Source organism: Pleurodeles waltl, chromosome 6 (assembly GCF_031143425.1).
Source record: "Pleurodeles waltl isolate 20211129_DDA chromosome 6, aPleWal1.hap1.20221129, whole genome shotgun sequence".
NCBI lineage: Eukaryota > Metazoa > Chordata > Amphibia > Caudata > Salamandridae > Pleurodeles > Pleurodeles waltl.
This window is the reverse complement of record NC_090445.1, coordinates 1,524,800,484-1,524,823,430: the sequence shown is the minus strand read 5'-3', so window position 1 is coordinate 1,524,823,430 and position 22,947 is coordinate 1,524,800,484. Positions and strand designations below refer to the sequence as shown.

At 42.0% G+C, this 22,947-nt stretch overlaps 1 protein-coding gene across 3 annotated transcripts in view; it reads right to left on the bottom strand.

Moving 5' to 3' along the window:
* INTS11 (integrator complex subunit 11) overlaps positions 1–22,947 on the bottom strand; it is a 194,762-nt gene that overhangs the window by 152,310 nt on the left and 19,505 nt on the right. For all 3 annotated transcript variants that reach the window (XM_069241076.1, XM_069241075.1, XM_069241073.1), the window contains 3 exons: positions 16,270–16,538; positions 1,388–1,485; positions 1,129–1,202 (listed from right to left, as the gene is read on the bottom strand). In XM_069241076.1, coding sequence (XP_069097177.1) covers positions 1,129–1,202; positions 1,388–1,485; positions 16,270–16,297 — 200 coding nt within the window. In that variant the 5' untranslated portion in view covers positions 16,298–16,538. The remainder of the gene's footprint in view (positions 1–1,128; positions 1,203–1,387; positions 1,486–16,269; positions 16,539–22,947) is intronic.

Here is a 22,947-nt window from a genome sequence, read left to right as displayed (position 1 = left end):
TTTGGGATAACCCTGCAGAAAAGACCAGTTCCAACTAACAGTGCACAAATACTTTACACATTGCCTCTTTGGTTTAGCTTGACTGTTCTGTGCCAAGCTGCCAGAGGGTGAGCACAGGTAAACGTTTAGTGTGTATCTTACTTGCCCTGACTAGGATTGTGGTCCCTACTTGGACAGGGGGCCACCCTCTGGCAACTAGAGACCCAATTTCTAATGCACAGTCTGTGTTCTGGTGCACGTGGCGAACGTGATCATAGTTCATTCTACTCGCAACGGAAGTGGATACAACAGACCGAGCAAGTGAATCGGAATACATACATGCGGCACACACACTGGAAAACAACAATTCCAGTGTAAAATCGATGGACAGTGTTACTGCTTTCAGAACGTTGTGTTACCACTAATTACTAGACCACCTCCTGTTTTCTGTGTGTACCCTTTTAACATACATTTGTTCACAGAGGCAGTAAATAACTACAATTAGAGTTAACTTTAAAACATGAATAAAAAATTATATAAAAATATTGCTGACAATTCTTAAGAAGATTATCTAATCTAGTTCATGGCAACATTTTAATGCCTGATGAGAAGTGAATCATAATAATTTTTTGTCACATTTATGATTTAAGTGGGGGGTCATTGTTGCTACTATGTTAAAAGCATGTTAAGCGGTGCTTAATTTTTTTGCTAGCTAGTGAGGTTTTTAAAAATATATTTCAATGTTTCCTTTAGCTTAATTCTGATCTATTCAACCTGGCTTAATAATTTGTGTAACTTTAGAAAGGCATATCCGATTGCTAGACTAATCGTCCAGGAGTCATCCGGATCTGCATGGCCTAAGGTGGGCTTGCCTTGGGCACACCAGGCAGGGCAACCCATGTGGCAGTGGTAAAATAGAGAATTCCAACAGCAATTCCTCCTCCTTAATAAATAAAAGTAGACCAGTGGGAAGTAGTTATTCCTTGTGACTACCCAGAACATTGTCATTTTCACAATAACGGGGTTGATACAGCTGAAAATATAACAAATACCAATTTTGTTCAAATAGCTTTCCAACTCTAAACGGCTCATTCACTATAACCTTCCGAGAAACAAACGGGTAAGTTAGTAACACACTAAAGAACATACCTGATAATTACACAATCCAAGAAATCTGTTAGCTTCCCGTTTGGGTTAATGTAGGAGAAATCAGGAAAGCGCCTCTAGGAAAAAAAAAAAGAGACAAATGATCAGAGACCACTCGCAATGATTAGATAAAATGCTGTGGGCGGGTGTGTGCGGTGGGAGTTTCTCATTACAAGGAGGTGAGAACGTGAATGGTGTCAAGTTCAAAACATGTGGCATGAGAAACTATTCCAAGTGGTACTGCATACTCCGGCTTACTCACATCATCGTTGAACCCCATGTGCATGCCGCAATCCAGCATGATGTTTTTGCCACCGATAGACACCAGGATACAGCTACGGCCCACATCCTGGCCAGCTCCTGGAACACAGAACAGAAAACAGACATTGTTCTGTGCCGATTCTTTTTTGTCTGGTGCATTACCCCTAGCCAACCACGCAAAAGGCGTCCTTTGTCCAGTTTACCTTACAGATAATGACCTAAAAAAAAGGATGCACCAGTAGGAATATTTACTAGTACAAAATAGAAGTAGAGGCGAGTCTCTACCTAAATGAGCACATTTACAGACAACTGCTGCTATTAGCCCGAACAGCTGAATGTATAGCCATGAAAACAGATTGTTAAGAAAATTCACACCCGATAAGTTACTAAACTAAATATTCCTTAGAATTGTTTGTGTGACTAACATATTATTCAAAAGGGGTAGTATGCATGCACTTACATAACACAGTAATGGTAGAGCAGATTAATGAAGGCATAGAGATTAAAACTCGTTCTGAACATAAGAGCTCATGAATGCTTCTTAAAGTGAAAGAGGCTATGGATAAATGCTAAAATACATAAGAGCCTAAATCCTGCAAATTCCCCATTTTCTATTGCCATCATATATATATATTGCTGACGGCGGTTCCAGTTTTGGTGTGATCTCTTCAGTCAGCTTTTCCATTTACTAAATAGTACATTCCATACTTTCGCTCGCAGGTACACTCATGGTGTAAATCGGTCACTGCAAATCCCTTAAGTGTTGTTGACTAAAAGGCCAACACTACCTTAAGGTGTAATATGAGACATTAGGCCAAATATAGATACGTGCATAATTTGCAACCAACCAGAATATTGCAGAAACACTTTTTTTCTTTTTGTCATACCTTTCCTTTGTTATGTCTCATGGTAACAGGCTGAAGAAGTATCAGTCTCCAAATACTGATGATCCTGTACACTTCAGAAGACAAGCACCAATAAGAGACCTTTTTTAACCTAAGGGTACCTAAGAGACGTCAAAAGTGTTAAAGAAAAACAAACCTGTTAAACTGGCTATTTTGACTTGCTGTTCTGTCCTGACTAGCACTGAGATACTTCTTCGGGAGTGAGTTGCTGTGTTATACTAAAGGTCTCTAATATAACATAAGAGATGGTAATTAGCCTCACACCCACTGAAAATGGTTCCAATGTATTAAATGGTTTTCACCCTCATACTTCTTCTGCATATACTGACAAAAAATAAAACCTTAATGTATCAAAGTGACATCGCAAGTAGCAAATGCCCCTGCGGCTCACAGTCAGCATCACAACTACTTGCAATTTGCAAAGTAAAAAGAAAGGCAAACGGATATGGCCCCCGTTTGGAATTTACAAGGAAAATGATCAATTTTAATTAGTCAATGATTTGTGACTGAAACGACAATTGCAAACCGTTAAAAGTTTACTGGTTGACCCAGTAAAACACTCACAAGAGGAGAATAAGCTTCTAATTTGTAACTAACAGCTCTATGCACCAGAAAGGTGCAGATGGAGGTCTCACAGACAATTCCATGCTCCTCATCCCCAGAAGTCCTTTTCACAATGTGCTACTTTTAATTAGCATAAATAAAGGTCAGGTGTTGCTTTCAGGCCTCCATCTCTGCACTTGCAGCTGGTCTCAGGGACTCATAGAGGGAATTCTAAAGCATAAATATCGGTAAGTTAGATTTCGGGGACTCCAAGCAACCAACCTCTGTACCAGTTGGATACAATAACCCACATTGTCAATAATCAGGTAGGGTGGTCAAACTGTACTACAGTGCAACCTTGCCAGTGATACGACTACCCCATTTTCACTTTGCGCTGCATTGTTGCATCCCATTGTCATGTACGACAGTCGACATGCAAAAAGAATACCACAATTGTGGGTACAATATTAGCTTGCCGTGTAGCTGAAAGATTCCTAGAAGTGCTGTGAAAAAAAGAAAAAAAAACAAAAACACAACAATCTGATCGGCACCTGACTGACCCAGTCTGGAAGGCCTTCCAGATGCACTAGATTGTCGAAAAATCTCCAATTGCGTTCTTTGATCATTAACTATACATGAACGTTAACTATTACCTTATTTGCATACTGGCGGCCAAAGACCATTGCTCGTGTGTATCTTTTCTGCTATATTGCCATTTAATGATTCTATACCATTTGGTCTGTAAAGTTACTCATATGAAAAGATATGAGATTGTTTCACAAGCCAGAATCCAACCTCGCTAGCTTCCAGTCAAGCAAATACTTTATTTTAAAGCTAGCTTTCATGGCAGTGATCACTCGTGTCACACTTCTTGAAGAAGCCTAGTGATCTAATTTTAATACTTTTGTTATCTGTTCAATGTTTTAAAACAAATCCAGATTCTGGGAGGCACTCCCTTAGTCCACTTGTTCAATTGTGTTACGACTTGCTGATGTTTTTGAGAACTATCCCTCATTTGGTTTTTAGAAATTCTTTCAAAAAACAGTTTTATTTGCCAACAGGAATCAGAGAACAGGAACCAGAGTTATTGGTTTCAATAGGCTGATAGTTGAATGGAGCTAAAGTTTCTGTTGTCTCTGAGCGTGCGCTCTGCAAGCAATAAGTAAACACATTTAAAAGAATATCTATAACAAGACCATAACTGTTGGTAAGGACAGTCAAAAATAAAGGGGAAAAGATTTGCTCGAGTCACATTAAAGGAGGACTTCAAGGCAACTCCTGAAATAACATGCACACGTTCTCAGCTACAAACAGGATTCTTAGAGATCACAAAGTTAGTTGCATGTTGTTGTGAACTACTGAGATCCATGAGAAAGCTCTTGTAGTATCTACCTCTTAATGCACAAACAAGCATTGACAAAGCTGATAGTGATCACCTACACAAGAGTTATTTGCCTTGGCAATGATTTTTTGCCATGTTGTACACCAGTGTGACTGCTGTTCAGCGTGGCTAAAAGTTAGTGGCATGGAGTGGGGGAATAAAGTGTCGTAGATGAGATTTGTTGGCGTGTCAGAGTTGAGTAGGGGGAGTAGAGTGTCGTGGAATTGAGTAGAGGGGAGCAGAGTTCAGTGGCAGAGAGTATCGTAGAGTGGGGTGGAGTGGGTGGGAGTGGATTGAGGTGGTGGGGTGGATTGGTCTGGAGTAGAGTGGGGTAGATTGGAGTCGGGTAGATTGAAATGGGATGAGGTGGTTTTGATTAGGGTGGATTAGAGTGGATAGGGTGGGTGGTTTGGATTGCAGTGATAATGCTGGGATATGGTGGAATGGATTAGAGCGGGGTGGATTAGAGTGGCCTGCAGTAGGGTGGACTGGATTAACTGGACTCGGGTGGAGTGGGGTTGATTGGATTGACACGGGGTGAATAGGAGTGGGGTGGATTGGATTGAACTGGAGTAGGGTAGACTGGGGTGGGGTGGACTGACATGGCATGGGGTGGATTGAGATAGAGTGGGTGGTTTGGATTGGGATAGAATGGTTGGATTGGAGTACAATAGAATAGACTGGATTAAAGTGTGGCGGCCTGCAGTAAGATAGACTGGATAAGGGGTGGGGTTAATTGGGATGGCTTGGACTGGTTAATTGGGATGAATGGATTGGAGTGAAAGAACTGGGGTGGACTGGAATGGGACAGGGTGGATTGGACTGTATTGGGATGGATTTGAGTAGAGTTGATAGGACTGGTGTGGAATGGATTGGGGTAGGCTGGATTGGACTGGAGTGTGGTGGACTGAACTGGGATGGGGTGGGGTGCACTGGAGTTGAGTGAGGTGGTGTGGACTGGAGTGCTGTGTAATGGATTGGAGTGGGGTGGATTAGAGTGGTGTGAAGTGGATTGAAAGGGAGTGAGTTGGATTGGGGTGAGTGGGGTGCACTTGATTGGGGTGGGTTGATTTCATTTAGGTGAGGTGGATTGGACTGGCGTGGGGTGAACTGGACTGGAGTAGGGTAGATTAATGTGGACTGGATTGGCCTGGAGTGGGGTGGATTAAAGTGGATTGTATTGGAGTGGGATGGAATGGGGAGCTGTGGGTTGAGTGAATTCGAGTAAACTGGATTGGGTAGAGGTGGATTTGAATGGAGTGGGGTGGTATTGATTTCAGTGGGTGGATTGGAATAGGGTGAGTTGGTTTTGAGTAGGGTGGGTTGGATCAGACTGGAGTAGGGTGGATTGGATTGGGGTCAGGTGGACTAATGGAATGGATTGGGTGTATTGGGTTGGAGTGCTACAGATTGAAGTGGGCTGGATTGGATTGGTCTGCAGTGGACTTCACTGGTGTGGAGCGGACTGCATTAGAGTTGGGTGGATTGGAATGAAGTGGAGCGGATTTGAGTGGGGCAGACTGATCTGGATTGGAGTGCGTTAATTGGGATTAGAGTGAGGCAGGTTGGTTTGGATTAAAGAGGGGCAGATTGGATTGTGGCAGACTGAAATGGATCTGAGTGGGGCACGTTGCTTTGGATTGAAGTGGGGCAAACTGTTTTGGATTGGAGTGGGTGCAGTGTTATTTGAGTGTTGACCACTGATGTCGTGTCACACAACGTTGCACCTGGCTTAGCTGTCAACTGTTACTTTAGTGGTAACAGGTTATAAATTACATTTTGTATTCAGTTTAGCTGCCTATTGACTTTGTCGTAGTGTTATACATTGCAGTTGATCTGATTTTCCACATGGTAGACTGTACTTGTTTTTCGTATTCTTTCTCACCGAAGAGCTAGGACATATTATCACCAAACAGTTAGTCAGTCAGCATGATAAGAATGTACTAGACTTATTGTTTCAGTGCAGGGGACGGTTTGGCCTTGGGAGGAATGCCTTGAGGTGTTGGCCAGTTCTCAACACATTCCTTTCAACTCCGACCTACAGTAGCCAGCATGTTTGAATATTTCTCTTTCATGGGAGGGGTTTTCTCCAGAAAGCCTTTTCGGTTCTCTAAGATATAAAAAGGTGGCCCTGCTCAGTAGCGGTGGAATATCCAAGACCTTGGTCAGGATTAGATGTCAAATGCCTGACATTTGTCCCATGAGGGTGGGGATCTCTTTCTCGCAGTTGAACGGGTCATCTTCTTGCTGGCATGAGAAAGATAAAAGAGCTTGGCAGGCCCTATGGTGATGAATTTTTACTTTATTCTTTGCATAACCATAACTACATACATTTGCTGTGTATATTGCAGTCAAGAATCATTTTGATATATTTTCCTATCATTGCTGTGACTATTTTTAAACATGTGCTTTCGACCTACTAATCTCCTTTAAGGAACCTCGTGGTGAAATAATAATAAATGTCTTCTTTGAACTGAGAAGTGCATTCCAGAGATTTTTGTCAGCTTGGTCATTAGTGAAAGCAAAAAAGTGGGGCTGATTGTTTTGGATTGGAGCGTGGCAGATTATATTGGGGAAGACTGGATTGGATTTGAGTGGGGTGGATTGGAATGGGATGAGGCGCAATGGAGTAGGTCATATTTGAGTGGGGAGCACCATATTGGAGTGGGACAGATTGTTTCGGGTTGGAGTGAGCAGATCGGACTGGTGTGAGTGGATCGGACTGGAGCAGGATGGACTGGAGTGCAGTGGATTGGATTGGGGTGAGGTGAGGTGTACTGGATTAGAGTGGAGTACATTTGGATTGGACTGGAATGGGGTGGACTGGATTGGTGTGGACTGGATTAGATTTGAGTGAGGTGAATTGGGAGGGAGTGGGTGAACTGGATTGGAGTGAGGCGAACTGGAATGGGGCAGATTGTTTTGTGTTAGAGTGGGTTGTTTTGTATTGGAGTGGGTCAGACTCCTTTGGATTGGAGTGGGACAGATTTAAATGGATTGTAGTGGGACGGGTTGTTTTGGATGGAAGTAGGACAGATTTTAGTGGGGCAGACTGTATTGGGGTGGATTAGGATGGAGCTGGGTGGATTGGAGTGAGGTGTATTGGAGTAAGGCAGATTGTTTTGGATTTGAGCGGGGAGGATTGGAGTGGGGCAGAATGTTTTGAATTGGAGTGAGCAGATTGGTTTGGATTGCAGTTGTGAGGATTGGAGTGGGACAGATTAGATTGGGGTGGGTTGGGAGAACTGAAGTGGAGTGGGTTGAAGTGGATTGCACTGGGAGTGAGTGGTTTGGATTGGAATGGGGAAAGGTGGGGTAGATTGTCGTGGATTGTACTGGTGCGGAGTGGGGTGGATTGGGGTAGACTGCACAGTTATTTGTTAAAACATAATTTCAGAAATTACACCTAAAAAAGAAACAATGTTGCTTTGCAATATTTAGTACAAGATAATCGGCATCTTTGTAGAACAGCCCAAGAGCAAAAAAAAACATAAGAAAACATGAGTGCAAAGCGAGAAAGAACTACTTGGCAAAATAAAAGAAATTTAGCTATAGAAAATAAAACTTGGCAATTTTGTGTGCCATACTGGGCACGATTTTTTCAGTCACAAGCCTTCTTTCTGCAGGGCACTAGAAGCATGCATGTGCATGTACCCACAGGCTCGACCCTAAAAAAGGTAGTGCAGGCCTTGATAATTACAAGACTGGACTATGACAATGTATTATATATGGGGGTCACACAGTCAGTCAACGTCCCTTGCAATGATTCAGTTTCTAAACATGTATGCAATCTACATTGGCTCCCAATTACACAATTCATCAAGTTCAAGGCTCTGTGCTACAGTTTCAAAGTATTGCACCAGGCGTGTTCTGCATACATTCACTTTTTCAGACATCTGTATGTCCCTAGGCGAGCACTATGATCTGGAAATTCTAATTTAGGCTCTATCCATAGATATAAAAGGGTCAGACATGGCGGCTGTTCTGCTTCCTTAGGCTGTAAGGTATGGAGTATCTTACCAAATTAATTGCAATTGTGCAACTAGCATCCTTTGTTCCAGTAACTACTTAAGACCTGGCTATTTTGAGTCTTCATTGGATTTCTGGTCCTTATTCCACCTGAGCTGGGAAAACCAGTCGGGTAGCCAAGCATGTATAAAACCTATTTGATTTGAACTTAAAGAGGTTACTAAATTGAAAGCCTGTAAATGAAGTAATGAGCTAATGGCAAATTATCTAGGATCCGGTCTTTCACTGCAGGGAAGAGCACGTTGCCTAAACCATGCCGGGAAAACACTTTTAGAAAATAAAAACAACAAGAGACATGCATGAAAGGGATATAAAAAGAATGGTTATGTTGTGCCACTAACAAAGCAATGAACAGATGGAATATTTAATACAATCACACTGGCCATATTAGATATGCCCACAACAAAGGTGAATGGTCTCATGGTACTTATATTGTATTCCCTGTTACCTAATAATCTTTTTACTTGAATTGATAAGACATACTTGTTTCAGCAGAATTTGAATGTGTCACCTACAGCCTACACCCAGAAGTATACACCCAACTCACTAACCTAACTTACATTACCACAAAACGTGCCTTACAACCATGGGCGTAGGCAGTGTGGGGGACGAAGGGGATGTATCCCCCCCAGATTTTGGAGGGAGGGGGACGAAGGTGGGGGTGGGAGGGGGTGACAAGGGGACAAAATAATTTCCCCTTTTACATCTATTATTCAGAGGGCCATTAGCGCACAAAAGCGCTACTTATCATAGCCCTGTAGGGACCATCCTCCAATCTGATGGGAACAGAATGAAGGTGAGCCAGGAGGCCTCCTGCGCCCTCTGCCCTTTTGTTTGTCCTGTTCACAGCTGTGGGCATTAAGGGTGCTCATAAGAACAAAGGGCACGAGAAGGAGAAAAGAGTTTTGGATGATTACTGTCTGCATCACCTGCCACCGCCTTGAAGAGGAGCACTGCAGGGTGCCTTCAAGAGGAGCTGCAGGACAATGAGGAAGATCTATAGAGTAAACAGAGTCCCACTCAGCCTGATACCTGCAGGCTAGAAAGGAGACTCTGCGAAACACAATATTTGTATTTGCCTAAGATCACACCAGTTGGTGGAACAGTGAAGTCGAGATTGAGCCCAGATTTGACCTTTTCACACAATTTAGCTATTAGAAGGGTATATTTTTCTAACATTTATGTTTAATGTTTTGTTATCTAGGTAATGAAGGGCTGGATTACAACTTGGCTAACAGGGAGAAGCCATATTGGGCCATTATGCCTAGCGTTATAATTTATGTTGTTATCGTTACATACTTAAGCATATTGAAGTATATTATCTTTTCTCTATCTTTTCTTCACTCTACTCTGAAACAATTTACCCTATGCCACTGCACCCTACGCCACTTTTCTCCACTCTGTGCTACTCTACGCAACTGCAATCTATTTTGTACCACTCCACTCTACACCACGCCACTGCAATCTATGCTATTCTACTCTAACCATTGTACACTACACACTTGCACTCTGCCAGTGCACTCTTCACCACTTTACTCAAAACCAATGCACTCTATGCCACTCTACTCTGCACCACAGCACTCTATTCCACTGCTTTCAATGCCACTGTACTCTGCGCCACAGCACTCAATGCCACTCCACAATACACCACTGTACTCTGGGACCCTCTAATCTGCAACATTGCACTCTCTGCCACTGAACTCCACACCACTCTACTCTGCACACTGCACTCAATGCCACTGTACTCTGTCCCACTGCACTCTTTTCTGCACCACTGCACTCTAATCTACTCTACACCACTCCACTGTAGGGCACTTCACTCTACTTTCAAATCATCTCCTCCATGCCACTGCAATCTACGCAACTCAACTCTATGCTATGCCAGTCTAATCTATCCTGCACCACTCCAATGTATCCTGCACCACTCCAATGTACCCTGCGCCACTTCAATGTACCCTGCGCCACTCCAATCTGATCTGCACCGCTCTATGCTACTGCACTCTACATCACTATGCTCCACTCTGCAACAATCCACCCTTCACCACTATACTGTACTCTGCAGCAATCTACTCTATGCCACGGCACTCTATGCAACTCTATTCTACTCTGCCCCACTGTACTCTACGCCACTCTTCTCTACTCTGCATCACTCTACATCACTGCACTCTACACCAATGCATTCTATGCCACTCTACTCAACAGCACTGCCCTTTATGACACTCTACTCTGCAACACTGCACTCTGCCACTGAACTGTACTCCTCTCTACTCTGCACCACGGCACTCTACTCTGTACCGCTCAACTATATGCCACTCTACTGCACTCTACACCAATGTACTATATGCCACTACACTCTGTCACTCTACTCTGCATTACTGCACTCCACCACTGCACTCTACACCAGTCTACTCTACCTTGCACCACTCCACTCTACCATGCAACGCATCACTCTATGACACAGCACTCTGAACCACTGCAATCTATGCTGTGCCACTCCACTCTGCTCCCCTCTACTCTTCACCACTCTACACTACTGCACTGTACGCTAATACAGTGCGGTATTCGCCAATGCACTCTACACCACTTTACTCAAAACCAATGCACTCTATACCACTACACTCTACACCAATCTACTTTGCACCACTGTACTCTTTGCCATTTCACTCTAGATCACCCAACTCCACTCTATGACACTTCACTCTGACATTACACTCCATGATACTAGACTCTGACACTCAATTCCATTAAACTCTAACACTTTCTCCACTCTGTAACTCCCTATACAACTCCCTATACGCCACTCCATTCCACTTTACTCCACTCTATGCCACTCCACACCACTCTATGCCACTTCAATCTACAATACTCTACTCAACGCCACTGCACAACCCTCTATGCCATTCCACTATACAACAATGTACTATGCTCAACAACACTCTACCTAACTTTCTCTGTGCCAGTTCACATTACTTTACTCTACTCCAGTTCACTCTTATTTATGCCTTTCCACTCTACGACACTCTGCCACTTCACTCTATGACACTCTATTACACTGTGACACTACTCCACTCTACTACTACTTTATGGCATTGGCGTTTGATTAGAGATTTAGATCTCCATTGATTGCCTTCTCGCTCATATGACACGTGGGTCAGATTTATCTTCGCCGTTTTGGTTACAAGCACTCTGTAACCCCTTTAACTCAATCTTAACGGAGGCTTAGGATGATACTGATACTTGTCTAGGGGATTGAAATATCATCGGCCAAAGTACCTCGACTTGAATTTGTGATATTGTACATAAGTTGGCATAAGCATAGGTACTATGAGCGAATGACTTCTTGATTCACTATTTGAGTCATTCATGTAAAAGTCGGTGTATAAAAGCTTGTAAATCATTATTGTGGATGCTAACCTTGTAGGAAAGTAGCCTCTTTCTATCTTGGTTACCCCCCACATTTGGCCTGTTTGCCAGTGTGTTTGAGTGTGTCTACTGGGATCCTGCTAATCAGGACCCCAGTAGTTATGCTCTCTCCCTTAAATTATGGTTGTTGCATACTGGTAATCCAGTATTTCACCCAAAATTGGCATACTGGTGCCCCCTTAAAAGACCCTAGTTTATGGTACTTAGGTACCCAGGGCATTGGGGTTCCAGGAGATCCCTATGGGCTGCAGCATTTCTTTTGCCACCTGTAGTGAGCCCATGCAAAGGCTTCTGCAGGACTGCCATTGCAGCCTGCGTGAAAAGGTGTATGCACCCTTTCACTGCCAGTTACACTGCACCAGGTCACTTATAAGTCACCCCTATAGCAGTCCCTCCAGCCCTAAGGGCAGGGTGCAAAGTACCTGTGTGTGTGAGTGCACCCCTGCCCCAGCAGAGGTGCCCTGCGACCTCCAGGACCATTTTCCCCGACTTCATGAGTGCGGGGATGCCATTTTACATGTGTACTGGAAATAGGTCACTACCTATTCCGAGCTACATAATGGTACCTCCGAACATAGGTATGTTTGGTATCAAACATGTTGGAATAATATCACATGGCTTTTGCAAGCACTGTTTGTATGATTTCATGCACTCTGGGGGCTCCTTAGAGGACCCCCAGTATTGCCATTCCAGCCTTCTGAGGTTTTCCAGGCAGCCCCAGCTGCTGCCACCTCTCAGACAGGTTTCTGCCCTCCTGTTGCTTGAGAAGCTCAAGCCCAGGAAGGCAGAACAAAGGATTTCCTTTGGGAGAGGGGAGTTGCACTCTCTCCCTTTGGAAATAGGTGTTACAGGCTTGGGAGGGGTAGCGTCCTTCCCCAGGCCACTGGAAAGGCTTTGAAGGGCACATTTGGTGCCCTCCTTGCATAATCCAGTCTACACCGGTTCAGGTACCCCCAGTCCCTGCTCTGGCACGAAACTGGACAAAGGAAAGAGGAGTCACAACTCCCCTGTCCATCACCACCCCAGGTGTGGTGCTCAGAGCTCCTCCAGAGGGTCGCTGGGTTTTCACATCTTGGATTACAAGTTGGCAGCGAACTCTGGGAGCATCTGAGTGGCCAGTGCCAGCAGGTGGTGTCAGAGCCGTCCCCTGATAGGTGCTTACCTGTTTAGCTGACCAATCCCCCTTTCGAGGCTATTTAGGGTCTCTCCTTTGGGAGGTTCTTCAGATTCTGATTTCAAGACTTCAGGAGGAATCCTTTGCATCCTTTACTTCACCTTCTCACCGAAGAAACTGCATCTGGACCCTCCAGGAACACCACAAACTGCAACAACGAAGCAAAGATGACTTCTACAACATTGTATCTTCAGCTCTTGCCAGCAAATGCAACTGTTTCCCGGTCGTGCATCCTCAGAAGACAGCATGTCTTCAGCCTGCACCAGAAGAATGAACGAATCTCCCTTGGCGTGAAGGAGTCACTCCCCTGCTTCAGGAGGCACCTCTCTGCAACGACAACCATCTAAGTGGGTCCCCTCTCCTGAAGAGTTGCATGGATCCTGCATCACGGGTGGTGGACTGAAGTAGTCCTGATGTCCTACTGTCCAACTTTGGTGGAGGTAAGAGCTTGCCTTCTCACGCAAGACAGTACCCCTGTGCACCACGTGTTTTTCAGTTGCCAAGGCTTGTTGGCAGGCTTCTATGAAATTCTTTGTTCACAATGTAGCTCCGGCCCCCAGCACTCCTTCCTGCGATGCACAGCTTCCTGATCGGTTCTCTGGCGGCATGGGATCCTTCGTTTTTGTGCTGCATGGGCCTCCTTTTGCAACTACTTTGCCCCGTGCTGGGGGACTCCAGTGTGCGCTGGCTGGTCTTCTGTGGGCTCTCTGAGTTGCTGAGAGCCCCCTCTGACTCTTCATCCTGGGTAGAGTCCACCAGGTCCCTCCTGGTCCCGGGCAGTGCCATTTTCCGCTAACCGTGAGCTTTGCGTGTGCCAAGGCTTGTTGGCAGAATCCAGCAACGCAAACCAGACTGCAATCATCCATCTGGTGTGGGATATCATCTACACCAACCAGGAACCCGCATTCATCTTCTTGGGTGCAGTACTGACTGTTGTTCTTCACCAGTGGTTCTTCTTTTGCACCTTGATTCGGGTTTGCAGGGGCTACTGTCCTCCCTGGACTCTTTTGTTCTTCTTGGACTTACTCCCATTCTTCCACAGATATTTAGGTTCAGGAATCCACCCTTTGTGTCTTGAAGTATCTTCTGTTTCTTGCATTATCTTCTTCCTCATGTTCTTGTGTGTTCTAGGAAAGTTATTGTGATTTACTCCTGCTTTCCTGGGCTATGAGGTGGGTTCTGTTACTTACCTTTGGTGTTTTCTAATACTCCCAGTGCCCCTCTATACTCCACACTTGCCTAGGTGGGAAACCGACATTCGCATTCCACTTTCTTAGTATATGGTTTGTGTGTCCCCTAGGCCCATTTCTAACCATTGTGATTTTCACTAATTGCACTGTTTTCTAACTGTTTTTGTTGCTATTGCTGCATACTAGTGTATATAATTGGTGTATTACTTACCTCCTAAGGGAGTATAGTCTCTATGGTATTTTTGGCATTTGTGTCACTAAAATAAAGTATCTTTATTTTTGTAACACTGAGTATTTTGTTTCATGTGTGTGAGTACTGTGTGACTACAGTGGTAATGCATGAGCTTTGCAGGTCTCCTAGCTAAGCCTTGGCTACAGCTACCCCTAGAAAGCCTGGCTTCTAGACACTCCCTACATTTCACTAAGGGATAACTGGGCATGGTATAAGGTGTAAGTTCCATAGGTACCCACTACAAACCAGGCCAGCCTCCTCCAAACCACTGTACTATGTAGGCTACTTTTTACATTTTTTTGTAATTGGCGACATTGGGTCATCCAGATAACTTGTGTAATGCCCGAATACCAGTCCTTCTCGATTTCCCCTGTTGATATTTTCCCACTACATTTGATCTTTTATATATTGATTGAATAAATGCATGAAACACTCCATTTGCATACTACTTTAAAGTCATTGTTTATGGGAGTGGTGTTGCATTTTATTCAAGGGACCCCTGTTCCTTTAAAGTTAGTTTACTGCTCCATTCTAGGACACTCTACTTACTCCATGACACTACACCAGTCGATGACGCATCATTCACCTTTATGCCATTAACTTTGAGCAATGCTGAATAGTAGTCTCACTAGTGTACAGCATGGCTAAAACACATTGGCAAAGGCAATAGAACTTGCATAGGCGAGACCTTTTGGCTTTGCCAAAGCTTGTTTATAAGGTATGAACTTCAAGGTGACTTGCAATATCCTATATCCTTATGTACGAAGGGGGTATTTTACCCCATATAATACATAGTCACACCACCAACTTTCCCACAAACCACTTAAAACCTTAGTGCATAGCTTCTGTCATTCCAAGCTATTAAAGTAGAGCAAAGAAAGAAAAGCAACATTCCATTTTTTGCTTTAAACAGCTGCATTAATTATGCTCTGTGACCCGATCTGCCTTTTACCTTGACTGCTAGCTGTGCCAGAAGGCACTGTAATGTCAGAACTCGCCTGTAATAACCCTATCCTAGTCATTTTCTGATGTATTTTCTTTATAATCAGTGAATGTCTTTTCTTTATACGCAGTGACTTGGTGCATCACAAACAGCCGTTTCTAAATAAATTAGTGACTGCAATTTATACAGAGATTAGAGAATTCATGTTTATATAGCCTGTACCTCCAAGAGCTTCTTCAGTTGAAATGCTTCTAGTTATAACTGATGTGGAGCTGAGCATCCCAAGATCACACACAGGAGTGGAAGTGTTATTAGAACTATGGTTTCCGAGCACAGTTTACAACTGTTGTACCTAATCGCTTTTGATATCTCCAGTGCGGTTCCAACTGGCGTGAGGCGAAGGGCATGATGGGTATGGGGCACAAAGGGTATGTTCTTACTTTTTACCCTCCTACCTTTATTTGCTTGGTGCATGAAGATACAAGGTTAATCAACATGTTATTTTCACATTTGACCGAATTACTTTGTGAATGTAAATAACAATAAAAGATACTTTCAGACTGTGAAAACATGCCTTCCTTTCTCCCTATTTCACTTCCAATATATATGATTGTGTATATTTATCGGAGCCTGCAGTTCGTAAACTACGAGCGATTTGTATAGGGTTGATTGAAAGTCCCCAAGGCTGTCCCCCCCAGAAATGTATTGGCTCCTACGCCCCTGCTTACAACATGAGCAGGGCAGAAGGCCTTCATTTTTGTATACAGTACAATTTCAGACCAGGGTTCGCAGTACCTGTTTTCTGACAGGAGAGAGGACTACTCTACTGATGAACTTGGGAGACGTCCAGATGGGGTTTGATCATTTACTGAAAGCCTCTGAAACTAAGATGTTTAAGAAGAACTGGACCATTTCAAATTGAAATAAAAATCGTGTTTCTCATCCATTTTTCTAATCAATTCTTGGACACTTCTCAAATGTGTACTACTAATCAGTTGCCCCAAATGCTCAAGGATTCAGAAACAGACATCAGGTATGTGTTTACCTACAAAGCTGACCTTACCTAACGGCGTAACTTTGATTTCCGGCATCTTCTTATACTTATATAGCCTTGTTATTTTGATGCGTGCTTCCTTAAACCAGTGATCTCACATTTATGGTGTCCAATAAGTGAGGCAGAGTCCCCATATCAGCAGCAGTTAGATTTTTCTTTGACATCAAAGAAGAAATATGCTTGCAATAATCCCTCATGGAAGAAAAGCAAAATTATTGCAACTGATACAACAGGAGCACGTTGGTTCAGTCTCAAGCAAGCAGCCTCCACACCATATCCTAAAAAATAAAAACAGAGAATTGTCACTCACAATGTGCTCAACTATTCATAAAGGATGCACAGTTCCTTTCGTACATTTGTGCGGAGTTTTCTTTTTTTTTAGGTTACACGGCTGCAAAAAAACACCTAGCAGCAGAATATGAGATTACCAAGGTTCTACTAACAACCAATAAGATTCCCCAAATTCTCATATCACCTGACAGTCTCCTGTGAATCCTTAAGACCCAGCGATTTCATAAAGGCCATTTGAGATTCTTCGAAGCACCATCTAATTCACTCCCACCCATATACTCAGCTCAAATGCCTTACCCACATATGAAACTGGGATGTCCCTCATCCCCGGCTCTGAACGATAGGTGTAAATCCAATCCTTCTTTAGTCCCATACTCTTTATAGGATGAGCTTCACTCGGTTATTTACAGTAAATAAACCAAGTGCTTCAAACTTAACAAGATTCTTTTTTATGTTCAAAGACCGCTTGATTTGAGGAAGACCCCAGCTACCAAAATACAAGACTGAGTCCTTTAAACTTCCCTGCTAAATTGTAACTCTTTGAAAATCCGAATGACATTTTAATCCAAAGTACTCTGCACCACTGCTTTACACAGATCAACCCACAATCTTGGTGCACTGCAAATACATACCAGACACTGCTATCAATAATTTTTGCATGTTTTTGCACCAAACACTGTTTTCACATGGTGTTTTGTTTTCTATCCAGCAACACTTCTAGAGGCCTAAATTTGAATACATTTTGTACCACAGAAAAGTTCATCATGGGTTGATACCCACATGTCATATTTTAGTCCAGAACAACAATCATGTTTCCACTATTCAATTATTGCATGAGAATATTCCATCGATTGATTAAGAACCAAAATAACACCCAACTTCCACCAACACATCTGTGGCAGCTCCAATTATTATATCAAACAAAATAAGACTAATTACTCTTCCTTGAGGTATGCTATTTTTAATCCACGCAATGTATTTGGCATTCTTACTTTGAACATTCCATCTCTCAAAAAGCCCCTAATCCCTTAACAACGACCTTGTGTAGCTAAGGCGATAAATATTTTCTCAAACTACAGTATTAATGTCTTTGTCAAGTCTATGAAAGTTGCACATCTGCAACACAATATCTCCTCGATTGGCTGCATCTAATCTTTTCCCGAACCGTTTTTGCTACTGAAGACACACTGCGATAATGCTTCACTTTCTATTAAATATAATAGTCTACATGTCATCCCCATTCCTTTATAAAGTTTTAATCCTTAAGACAATTTGTCTCTGTGACTTACATTAACCGGTCTCACAGCTTGGATTGAAATTTTATGAGAGGACACCATTATGTCAAACATGGTTAAATCATTAGCATAGTTTTTTGCAGATAATATAGAAAGCTATCCAGCATACCATGATAGTCCTGAGTGAACATTCATGTTCTTTGGAGACCCCCAAGCATTTAGTGTTTTTACAAACTTCCTGCAAAATCTATCATGGTGTACAATGACTGCAATTTCTGTTAAGGAGACACTAAAAAAAGAAAAATCCCTTGCAGCAGTCTTTTTTCTGGTTTCTTTTTTCAATATTGCTGTTGACTGTCAGCACAGGGCACTTCATAACGTGCCTCGATGGAACCAGCAAAAAAAAGGTGTAGTACTCACTGTATATAGATGTGTTTTCCGTTCCTGCCAAGCCCTCCTCTCTTGTGTGACAATACTTAGTTTTTTGTGCAGTGCTACCATCTTTTCATTATTTTCACTGCGGCTCTGTGCCGAGAGGATTAGGAAGGGACCTCAAGACAGGAAAATCATCTGTGGAAAACTACTTACTTGTATGCTAGTAACTGACGTTTACGATCAAAATGAATAAGTTATTCTTCTTTAAACACATTTTTTTCCAAATTGGCAGGTGTTGCGGTGCAATTGCATGAAAAAAAAAACAATATTCATAGAGGTGGGTTCAAAAACTGCTCACCTGTGCTGGGCCTGTTTTAGTGCTTATGACACCAGCAACACACCTCCCAGGTCAGAGCCAGGCTTTGTAAACAAATCATTTTCTAGCAGATGCGACGTTTACAAACACCTTGCACAGCATGAATCTATACGTGTCCTGCAACCATATTTATAAGGATCATGCACCGATGCTGGCAGCAATTACAACTCTCGGAAAATTCTCCACAGGGAGGACTGTAGAAATTCAAGGCACATCCTGCCTTTGAGGCACCAAAGATATCAGACAACCTGTATCATGTGATCATTTTTCCTGGCTGGATTGGGTTTATAATTAGGGAACTGTGCAAATCCAATTACCAGACTTGAGAAATGTGCATTCCTCTTCGCCTGCAATTCAGTTTTAATGCTTCTTGTGTAACTTCCCACTTGCGTTTTTACTCCTCAATCAGAATACTGGACACCGGTATCCTTGGGCCTAGTTCACTCAGACGCTCTTGCGGACAAGGTTCAGTGGATTCATACATTTTAAATAAATTAACGAATATCACATTTGTTAATTTATTTAGCCATGGCATGACTGCGATAGTCACTGATTCCAAAGTTCACTTTTTACAAAAACTTAAATCGCACTGATGAATTTTTGACCATAATTCATGGATAGGTGGTCATTTCAGTTATTTACTGATTTTCAACCAAACATATGTTTAAATTACATGTGATATGAAAAATACATTATGGATAACGTTTATGATCCTTTGTAGCCAACTCAGGGCTCTGCTGATATACAGCTGACAAATTCACTTCATCGTTTATCATCATGTCACCAGGCTCTTATAAAAATCCACTATATTACATGGATGAGGGTGACAGAAGAGGAGAAAAGAGTGATATGGGGAAATAACAGGAATACATTTTGTAGACATATACATAAATATAAAATTCCAAATCCCAACACTAATATTTCAGAGGGATAGTTTTAAAACCTGTTTAAGTAGTGAACTGGCATAAGCCTAATGATTGGAAGTGCTGAAAAAGATAACAGAGTTCTTTTGCAGAAATATTCAGGTCATACTGCACATTAGTTTTAAGGAACACACCAAGAGGTTGACAGAAGAAAATGGTTTTTGCATGGTCATTGAGCACAGGGGTAAGAAAGGGTGGATACTGCCTTAGCGCAAGCCTCTTTAGAATATGTTACAGTCAGACAGGATGCCCCTTCATGCACTGCTTGTAATCCAGAACTTTGAACTTCAGATTTTGGTCTCTTTTTGAGACTGGCTGATTTTCCCAATTGATCAATTGATTAAAACCATATTATTGTGTAGAATTGATTTGCCTTCCTTTATTAGTAGATTTTCCTCCAACTCCAACAGATTGGCGAGTCAGCCAGAAGCTCAGCTTGACTTCACCAACTGCCAGCCCTGAATACTGCCTGTCCCCCAAGAAGTGATTTGCGCACTTTTGGATGGTAGAGAGACGCAGTTGTTCTGTAAAAGTCTCTGCATTTCTAAGGGGCAGGAAGGACTCAGGTGTTTGGCATTTTTAAGGTGGGGACAGTATGTGGTCTGTTCCTTTTTTATATGCGAAGATATTAACAATTTTTACAATAATATATAACTTCATTGTTTACATGCAAGATTGAGTATTGACACATTAAGGGATTCTGGTAGTAAGACCGGAAGATAGAAGGTACTCAACTACATAGTTCAAAGTGGTATAGGTAGAACAGGGTTTGAGGCTGAGTAATCAGTGTATGATCTGAAAAATAGTGAAAAGTTGTACTCTCTACGAATCCAGAGGGAAGTGACCAGTAATGTTTTGCTTGCCCTAGTATGTAATTTAGAATTAATGCAGTAGTGTTTTGGTTGACTTAGAATGAAATTTTGTGTTGTTGTATATATACACAAAGGTATGTATAAGATAGAAATGTGGCCACATAATAATGTTAGTATAAATGTTTATGCTATTTAGTGTATAATTTAGGAATATATATATTAGATTTCCTATTCTTATGAGGGAATAGTTACAACATTATACATGAAGGTTTAAAGTAATTGACTGAATTAGGTTAATGTCGTAACAGTTAACTAATCAATTACAATAGACTCTCAAATTAATTATACATTTTTATAACGGTCAGACAGTTGCTTTCTCCAATGGAACGGACATTAGTAGATCAGCAAATACTAAATAACCCCTTGATGTTAGAAATATATGAACGCCTATGTATTAATAGTACAATTTACATTTTCATAACAGAAGTACCTCTGCCAGACAACTAAAAAAGAACCATCCAAAGAACTAATGTAAGACCATTGTCCTCCAAGGAATAAGTTGCATAGTAGTCTCATGAACCCCATAATAGTTACTAACCATTATTCCCAGTATGGAACTATACAGCCTTAAGATTGCAGGCAAGGAGAATTATCAAACCATATAGACTGGGGCGCACACAAATCTTTTGAGGGTTTACAGACAGAAGAAGAATTATCAGCTACTATAAATAGGAATATAATTTACTGCCTTTCAGGTAAATGCGAACAAGACTTTTGCATTCTTAGAATACTGGAGTTTGTTTTTAAATCTACAAAACCTGCCGCAATTGTTTTTCCAGGAGTAAGGCACCCTATAGGAGACCTCTAAAAAGAGTAGACCATTCCCCCAGGAGTAGTGAGTGAAGTGGTCTAAGGATAATATATCATAATTATAAAGGACAGACACTGGAAAATTAGCCAAACACCTCAGAGATCCCACATAAACAAATACAGACACAGAGAGAGGCACGGCAAGACATAAAATAATATTTTATCATAATTAGAAGCATGGATTGAAAAACAACAATAAAAAAAGTGGGGAACTGGAAGTGGGGAACTGCTCTTCCTGATGAAACATAACACACAGTGAATAAGTATTTATGTAGGTAGTTTGCTTAAATTGTTCATGTGCGACACTGGTGCCACCTTGTTTGGAATAATGGGCAACAGTCTTGTGAGTTCCCTGAAATAATAGACTTGTACTTAGTGTTAGACCTTTTATTGTTGGGGTTTATTAGGGATGTCCTAGAGTAGAATTTAAGATCTGAGTGATATATATATATAAATCTTCACCGAAAAAAAACCACAAAGGTTACAGGGACGTTATAGTTAGGTTCTGAATTTACTCGCACAAAAAACTTTTAAAAATTCAGCAGTTATAGCTATTTCAAGTAACTATAATTTGCACCCTAAGTTAACTATACCTTGCACTCTCGCCATGCACAGTTTTCTGATCAATAATTTTATTGCAATTGTGGCAGCGATAGTATCAAAGATGCCATCAGTGACATAAAATGTGGAGTAGTTAGCTGCGCAAGGCGAAGGGGCGAGTATAATTACCTTAGGGAGCGAGTTATAGTTACCTGAAATAACTGCTATATTTCTGAGGTTTTGTGCGAGTAAATTCAGAACATAAATATAACATCCCTGAAAACTTTGTTTTTTAAAGTGAGTTTCTTAGCCTGCACAGATGTGAATATAAGCAGCGCAGTGCACGGCCTTTGGCTGTGAGCAGCGGGGTTTGGCCACGGGGCCTGGATGACTAGGTCCAGCGGCCAACCCTTCTGCATGCAACCAAACCCAAGCTGCGCACTGCCTTAGGCTGTGTGCAGCATGAATTTGGATACAGTGGGTGTTTTTGCCCCAAATGTTTCTCTGGATTTGTGAATCCTCAAGTGGATTCGCGAATCTGGGATCAATGAATCCATCCGTGGATCAGTCTGAAAAATAATTAGGCAATTTTTGCCCATGAGGGGTCCGACCTCTCTATGTGTCCTAACTAATAACTGCCACTAGGTTTTATATATATATACACATACATACACATATACACAATAACATAATTGTGTTTATTTGCATCAAGCAAATGTCACACTCAGGCCACGCATAAATGTACCTGCCCAAAATGTGTGTGAACTAAATATATTTTTTTAGAAATAAGGGATAATTATATCTGATGTTCACCTTCATAGCCTAATAAAGGTTTATGTGAAGTTTGGAAATACCCCATGAAGTAAGAAGGAGTCCAGTTACAGTGTAAACTGTATAGTACATAAGATAACGTTCACTAAAAACACATGGGGTCTCCTTCGGAACACATGGTTAAGGTGTTCTCAGAAGATAAGGGCTGGATAAAGAAATATTGTAAAGAATGGCATAAAGCAAAATTAAAACTTGTGTATGCCTTTCCTGAAGAAGGCTCTTTGACACTACAATGGTAGAACACATGGTCATCTTCTTACAAAGCTAATTCAAGAAAAAGAAACTAGAGAAAAGGAAGAACACATTAGACTTATGGAAGGTCTTTTGTGAAACAAATATGAGAGAATCAAAGAAAGTCTCAGACCACCCCTTCGACTCCTCCACCTCCCTACCAAGATGTGAAATTAAGTTAAAATAGAGCAAAGGTACGGGGC